General features: G+C 36.1%; 1 protein-coding gene across 1 annotated transcript; it reads left to right on the top strand.

The window, feature by feature from the left end:
• The first annotated feature begins 395 nt into the window (after positions 1-395).
• LOC18427227 (CBL-interacting protein kinase 23) lies at positions 396-6,024 on the top strand. Its single transcript, XM_006836281.4, has 14 exons — positions 396-983; positions 2,143-2,205; positions 2,424-2,495; positions 2,702-2,809; positions 2,931-3,011; positions 3,163-3,216; positions 3,301-3,426; positions 3,552-3,641; positions 3,812-3,931; positions 4,063-4,179; positions 4,367-4,483; positions 5,038-5,094; positions 5,398-5,472; positions 5,661-6,024. The coding sequence occupies exons 1-14, from the start codon at positions 813-815 to the stop codon at positions 5,760-5,762; spliced, it is 1,353 nt and encodes a 450-aa protein (XP_006836344.2). The 5' UTR covers positions 396-812; the 3' UTR covers positions 5,763-6,024.
• The last annotated feature ends 2,105 nt before the right edge of the window (positions 6,025-8,129 follow it).

Below are 8,129 nucleotides of genomic sequence, written 5' to 3'. Positions count from 1 at the left end.
TATTTTTTGGACTTTCCGAGATTTCCTATAAAATGGTCTTCAGACTCTTCACCGATTCAAAAGAATCGTTTAAGCCATTAAAACTCTCCCCTTTCTTACTCAGACAAATAACCCTAAAATTGGGCCTACTTTGAAGGCTCTGTAACGCAAAAACGAGAAAAACTCTGCGATATTATTGAATATTTTCCCATTTATTTGCGTATTTTTCGAGATAATGATGGCATTATCTCCGTCTGTCATCAGCAAATTCAAGCTTAAAGTCTCTGGCTCTTCACAGTTTGCAGTTTCTTTTCTGAGTTATCTGGTGATTTTTAGGGAATTTTTTTGGGGTTTTAGGGCTTGTGCTCCGTGTTTTTTTGGGTATTAGGTTTCGATCTGGTGCAGGATGAACGTGGTGAAGTCTCAGGTGTGGCAACCTTGTAAACGCAAGCGTTTACGCTCAGTTTGAGAAGGGATTTAGGGATTTGGAGTCGTGAATTTCTAGGGTTTTGAGGGTTGATTTTGAATCGTTTTAAATCAGGGCGTGAAATTGTTTGGACGGTTCATTTGGGGATGAGCTTGCAAGCGAGCAAGGCTTTCATAGATTTTGAGCTCAAAATTTCTAGGCTTGCGGTAATGAATTGTTAACTAATTATTTTGAAGGAGCCAAGAAAGTTTTCAGGGAAGTTTGAAGCTGTGGATCACGAGTTACTAATCAGTCTATTGCAAAAGAAGTTGCAGAGGAAGGATTTCTTTTTTTGTGGAATTAAGCGGATTGGATCATTGAGGTATCAATTTCTAGGGAATTGGTTTTTACGCCAATTGTTTCCAAGATGAGTATGCAGGTGACGAGAACAAGGGTGGGGAAATATGAGCTTGGAAGGACTCTTGGTGAGGGAACTTTTGCTAAGGTGAAATTTGCTCGTAACGTCGAGACTGGCAATAATGTTGCCATTAAGATACTTGACAAAGAAAAAGTTCTGAGACACAAAATGATCGGCCAGGTAGCCTTCGTTTCTGATATCTTGTTCTTTTTTTCTTTTCTGTAACTGTCTGTACTTCATTTTCTTCCTCCAAAAGAATCAATCTCTCTTTTTTTTAAAAAAAATGTTTCATGGTTCAATTGACCTATTGTTTGGTCTGAAACTATTCGTTGCACTGTAATTTGACAGGAGCGGGGAATAATTAAGAAGTGGAAGTGATTAGGATTTAGAGACTACATCTTCGTGATGTGGAATGATGGTTTTGAAGCAATATTTGATTGGTCTCCGATAAATTACTGGTTTAATAATTTATTTTCTCACTGTTAAAAAGGAAAAAAAGAAAAAAATGATTGATTACTCTCTAAATTATGTGGTTACAATTTTGTGGATAATATATATATATATATATATATATATATATATAGATTTGCCATTTTCTTTTATCAAACTCCTCATAACTCTGTATTGGTTGTAAGAATTATGGGCTTATACTGTACTTTTACTAGAGAAAAAGGCAGCATATACTTTTTCTTGTCATGTACTGTCACTACTCAATCAGCACGCCATTTGTCTAGCTTCTCAATGTCATAGGTGATACATGTACTGTGTGTTTCTTTATCTTTGCGCAATATTGTTAATGGGCTATGAAAACCTTGATCCCTTTCATGGCTACTTTGGTATTGCGGCAGTTGTTGATCTTTTGTCACCTTGGGATCCTGCATAATATGCAAGCCGATCCATCAGAATATTTGAAAATAGCTATAGCAGGTTCAAGATTACCTTTACAATTCGATAAAAATGAGGCTTGATGTGACCCATTTGATGATGCCACCAAACCTTAATTTTGAATATTTAATGGGTACTTTATATTTCTGTTTCTGAGCAATGGTTCGCCTCTTTTGTTTGTAAATTTTTTTTTGATAAATATAGAAGAGTAGTACAAAGAAAGTGTCAAGAAGAACAATAAACATAGGGGATTAAGCATTTCTTTCTTGGATATGTCTTGATTTAGTGGTGTTGCCAATGTTGCAGGTTAGGTTGTTTGCTTAAAAAAAGTTCATTTTCATTTTTGTCTGTTTAAATGACTTATGTTACTTGCCCCTATATATTTCTGAATTCTGATTGTAAGTTTAGAAGCTGGTGGATATACTTTTTTGAGTTTCCTGGCTTGTGTCAACAGATAAAGCGCGAAATATCTACCATGAAACTGATCAAACACCCAAATGTTATACAGATGCATGAGGTATGATAGCAGTTTCTTTGTCCGTTTTTGCTTTACCTGGATATTATATGTTAGGTTATATTCTTTTTGGTTTTTCCTATAAGCGGCTGTAATGTCTTTAGAGTAATCTCCAACTAAGATATTCTGTTTATATAACATAAAGCATTGATTTCTTACCTTTCATGCTAGATTTCACTATGAAGTCTCAGTAACCTCTTGGAGTGCTGTTGTTTGTGCAGGTTATGGCTAGCAAGACAAAGATATATATTGTTATGGAATTTGTGACTGGGGGTGAACTATTTGATAAAATTGTATGTGGTTGAGCTGCTGGAACCATTTTTGTATTTTTTGGATGGTTTAATGCTAGGGATTGATCTTGGCCCATAATGTTGCAATTGTCAACGACCAAGCAATCAAGACCAAGCCCGATTCCTAAGCTAGTAAAATTTTACTGGTAGATTTTTTGAAAAATAATCTGAACCACGTATTTACGCGTAATGAAGTTCTCTCTGATCAGGTTAATCATGGAAGGTTGAAAGAAGATGAAGCACGGAAGTATTTTCAGCAGCTAATTAATGCTGTGGATTACTGCCATAGCAGAGGCGTTTATCATAGGGACCTGAAGGTAATGAGAAAAAACCCTGTTTATCCTTTGAAGCTATTGCCTTGCATTGAAAATTTAAGACTGTACAGAAAATAAAATAAGGAATCCAATTAATCTTAGAAGTTAAGTTGTTCTTATGCAGCCAGAGAATCTGCTCTTGGATTCTAGTGGTGTTCTTAAAGTCTCGGATTTTGGATTGAGTGCATTAGCTCAGCAAGTTCGAGTAAGTAAAGTTATCTCGATTTGCTTTTATTAAAACTTATATCCCAATTTTTAACTAGGTATGAGATGAGAGATATGTCTTCTATTTTTTCTTTATGGATCTTCGCACCATTGGAAATTGCATTTCCCAACCAGTAGAATGATTATTTCAGGGAGATGGGTTACTTCACACAACCTGTGGAACGCCAAACTATGTTGCCCCTGAGGTATGGAGAATCAATTAATCTTTACTATTTTTGCCTTTTGAAAATCATCCCTTCTGCTATTTATTTGTGCTGTGCTCTTTGCAGGTTATAAATGATAAAGGTTATGATGGGGCAAAGGCCGACTTATGGTCTTGCGGAGTGATCCTTTTTGTCCTTATGGCAGGCTACTTGCCCTTTGAGGAATCTAATCTCATGTCATTGTACAAAAGGGTAAGAGTTAAGTTGTGCATATGTTGCTTTGCATCTTTCAAGTTATGAGCTGAATTTGATTCACTTTTGGGGGTGATTTGGATATAAAAGCTGAGAATTTTGGCTTTTCTATGGATTATTTGTAGATCTTTAAGGCGGATTTTACTTGCCCTTCCTGGTTCTCTTCAAGTGCAAAGAAGTTAATAAAAAGAATCCTGGACCCAAATCCTAAAACTGTACGTAGCTGTTCTATCATTTTATCTTGTAATGCATTTAAGACAGCAATTTTTTTATGTTGATAATGGAAAGCTGCACGGATGAAATTTCAGGGGGAAATTATCTATCCCTAAGATTGATTACTTGGAATATGGAGCCTATGATTATGTATGCTTTCCTGTGCTTGCAGCGTGTCACAATTGCTGAAGTTATAGAGAATGAATGGTTCAAGAAGGGTTATAAGCCACCTGTTTTTGAAACAGCGGATGTTTCTCTCGATGATGTTGATGATGTTTTCAATGAATCTGGGGTACTAATATTTTGTGTTATTTTTCTCTTTTATATTTATATATTTTACTTACATTAAATGTTCTGTTACCTTGGTTGAGAAAGGTTGGATCAAAAGAAAATGTTTTTTGATGGGGTTTTGGTCCTACTTAGGAACCTGGAAATCTGGTGGTTGAGAGGAGAGAAGAAAGACCTGTCATGATGAATGCATTTGAACTTATTTCAACATCTCAAGGTCTCAATCTTGGCAGTCTATTCGAAAAGCAAATGGTATGCATCTTGACAAGCTTTACCAAGTTAATGGCTTCATTTGCTGTACACGTGTTGCACTAAATTGATATTGCTATCAACTTGGCTATGTATGTGTAGCTAATCATAATTAAAAAAAGAAAAGAAAGAAGAACAATACATTTATTTTGTGTAGGCATGCTTAATGTCATACTTGCTTGCCATTTAGGGTGTTGTTAAAAGAGAGACGCGATTCGCATCAAAGAAGCCTGCAAAGGAGATACTTTCGAAAATTGAGGAAGCTGCTGGACCTTTAGGGTTTGATGTGCAGAAACGAAATTATAAGGTGTTCCTTACCATTCATCTTATACTTATCTAGTAGATGCTTCTTTTGAGGGTACATTATTCTAAATCACATGTTCACATAATGATGCTTTGCTTTCTTAAATACTTCCCTTTTTGGCTTTTTTTTTTTTTGGATTAAATTGGGTATTTTGAGTGTTTCTTTTTTGCTTTTTTTTCGGATTAAATACTTCACAATTCTTTTTTTCTTTTTTTTATTTTTTTTTAGGATTAAATTTTTAAATTTTATATTTTTTTTCCTAATTTCTTGGCAAGGTAAGGACGGATATCCCTATTTTGGTGTTTCTTGAAAAAGTCTTGTAGCCGTTCTCAAAGGAATAATTAAGGGCAAAAGAAATATTTAAAATTGAGTAACCATACAAAAAATAAAATTTCATTTTTCATTGATTGTTTTCTCTTTGAAATCAGTTTAGCATGCCTTCACAAAAAATTATGCGAAAACTAAGATAAGGGGGGATATCCTAATAATTTCAATATTATGTATCACTATGTCTAGAATGCATTTCTAAGGAAAATATTTTTGGGTTCTCATTTCAGATGAAACTGCTGGCTGCAAAAGCTGGGAGGAAGGGTCAACTTTCTGTGGCGACCGAGGTACTCTCTCTCTATTTTATTGTGTTATTAATCAAATCGTCCCACCCCCCACTCCCCAAAAAAAAACAAAAAAAGCCCCCTCTCTCTCTCTCTCTCTCTCTCTCTCTCTCTCTCTACATACACAGATATATAATTGAAAATGTATGTGCTTTGGTTGAGATTGACAATGGTTTTCCCTGAGCTGAGCAGATGGTTGTCACAACAACCTAATGCATTATACGATGGCGTTATTTATCTAATCGATGACTTATTTCATCTCATATTTATGTTTCGTTTTTCCCCCCTTCGTTATATGTTTTACAGGTTTTTGAAGTTGCACCTTCACTGTTCATGGTAGAGCTTCGCAAGGCGGGTGGTGATACCTTGGAATTTCACAAGGTATTAACCTCATTGACAAGTTCTATTATCAGTCTGAAGTCTTTCATATCTATCTCTCTTGTGCGCTTGCATCCAGTATTTGTAGAGATGGAAGTAGGTTCATGCTCATTCATACATGTGGGGAGAGAGAGAGAGAGAGAGCATTTCATATTTCTCATGAAAAAACCCAAATTTTCAAATTTTTGCAGTTCTACAAGAGCCTCTCAACTGGTTTGAAGGACATAGTGTGGAAATCAGAGGTGAACATGAATGAACCATCATCAGAGAGCAACAAGCAAGAAACTGGCTAGAGAGAGAGAGATGTTAAGCATGGTGAAAAATCCCCTGCAACTTGCCTTTTCCTATTATGAACTCCTTGTTTGTTCTTAGCACACTGAGACTTCGGCCTAAGCCTTTCTTACAATTTTTTCTTATATGTTTCCTTTTCTAGTTGGTTTGATATATCTGTAAAGGCATTATTAAGATTGATAGGAATGGCTTTGCTGTATTGAAGAAGGTTATTGTTCATAGACAAATGGTTATTTATGTGCAAAAAGAATGTTCATAGACAAATGGTTATTTATGCGCAAAAAGATTGATAAATGAAGGATCATGCTTAGACTGAGTTCATGAAAGCCCTTTTGAGATTATTGTTTTTTTCGTTAAATTTATTATTTTTCATCAAATTTAGGGAAATTTATGGATGTATGTCCGAATATATCAACTACTTACCATTTTACCATTTCCAAATATTTCAATTCATGATAATGTGTAGTGAAAATTAAATAAAAAGATATCCATAAAATGTTAAATAGTTTATGAGAACTATATTGTAGTTTTCCTCTCCCACTTGACTCTCTCTCTCTCCCCACCTCTTTCTCTCTCTCTCTCTTAAATTCGAGGAGCATATTGAAGCGTCTTTTTCTCTCTTTGAATATTCTCTCTTTTAACTCTCTCTCTCTAAAATGTGATGACCATTTGTAAGTATCTGCTCTCTCTTTATATTTTTATGTTTTTTTGTTTGTATATGCGGTTGGGGTGAACCGGTGAAGTTTTGAGTGTTATGTCGGATAGCGGATGGATGAGTATCAAATGTTACTTTTTTACGTTTCTCTTTTGGACAGATGGTATCTGTCAATTTTGGAGGGCACTCCCTCGCTCTCTCTGTCTCTCTCAAATGGTCACATCCCATCTTTTCTAGTTTGATTCCATAAAGTTACTTATCCAACTTGCTTTGCATGACTCTCTCTCTCTCTCACTCAGTTTGTCTATCAAGTTCAATAATCTTTCTCTGTCTTAGCTTGTCTATCAAGTTCAATAATCTTTCTCTCTCTTAGCTTGTCTATCAAGTTCTCTCCCTCTTCCCATCAGCTCTTCCCATCAGTTTCATTCCAACAGGGTACTTGTCAAACTTGCTTTACATGACACCCTCTCTCTCTCTCTCTATCAGTTGCCTATCAAGTTCTCTGTGAACATAATTCACTCTAAGGTGTGGTTACCGATCAAACCAAGTCACCAACTGCGACGTTCTAGTCACCACGTGGTGGTTTCCATTCCTATCACTTTTTAAAACTTACTCTTAATCTACTTGAAAGAATTAGTAAAGCTGTCTTCTTCATTGAATTATCCAAAAAAAAAAGTCGCCAACCGTCCACATTAGGAAAACTCTCTTATCTTCACATGTGAGTCTTCAATCTGGAGTTGCCCTCTCTGCTCTCACATTCTCATGCCCTCAAGCTAGGGTCTCTTCAGGGGTGGCTTTGGCCAGCCTAGAACCTGCCAACATGGGCCTTGACTAGGCCGAATTTTTATAGCTTGATGCGGGTCCATTTTTTGAAGGAAATATATACAAGAAGATTGTTTTCCTCTTGTACGAGGAGGTTATAATTTTTTTTGTTTTTTTAGAGATGTTTCATTTATAAGTTCAAAGTTCAAGAAACAATTTTTGAACTATGTAATGTATTGTGAATCGATTTGACATTTGATGACTAGAAATAATTGTGACTTTTTTGTTCTAAATGTAAAAGTTTATTATAAGATACAATCCCTTTTAAAATCATTCACGGTCCAAGCTAGGCATGTTCGAGGCCGACTTGAGTCCTTATGCCCAAAGCTTGTGGGCCAGCCCTGCCTTATTTGGCAGGCTTGTACATTAGGGTTGCCGATAGGTTGGACTCGGCCGTTCCAAGCTAGGTACAAGTCCAGGCCCAATTTATAAAGCCAAATCGAGGCCACTGGCCTAAGAAGGCAATCCAAGCTCAGCCCTACATTGTGAGCAGCCTGCTTGGCTGCCCTACTTGTCCCTCCCTTACAGACACTTCCTCTCTGTCGTCTATTGGTCGCCAAACTAGGTTGCCCTCCCTCGAATGTTGGTACTCAGGATATAGAAAAAAGCCATTTGGATTGGGATCACTCGATTTGGATTGGAAATTGTAGGCTCCACGCCATCTTTACTTAAATCAGATGCTTCAATAAGTATATATTATGGGAAAACTTTTTATACTTCTCCTATAGTATAAAACTTATATATTTCTCCCTATCCAACTGTCCATTTTGAATGGACGGCTCATATGGCCCTAATCACAATGTCACATCTCTACGCTATTTTATTTTTAATTTTTTTTATAAAACATTTTCATACCAAAATTTGGGCGTCCACTCTTATTTTAAACTCGTAA

Source organism: Amborella trichopoda, chromosome 2, assembly GCF_054954075.1.
Source record: "Amborella trichopoda isolate Santa Cruz 75 chromosome 2, AtrichopodaSantaCruz75HAP2 v2.0, whole genome shotgun sequence".
Lineage (NCBI taxonomy): Eukaryota > Viridiplantae > Streptophyta > Magnoliopsida > Amborellales > Amborellaceae > Amborella > Amborella trichopoda.
The sequence above is the reverse complement of the archived record's forward strand: the minus strand, read 5'-3'. Positions and strand labels throughout refer to the sequence as shown.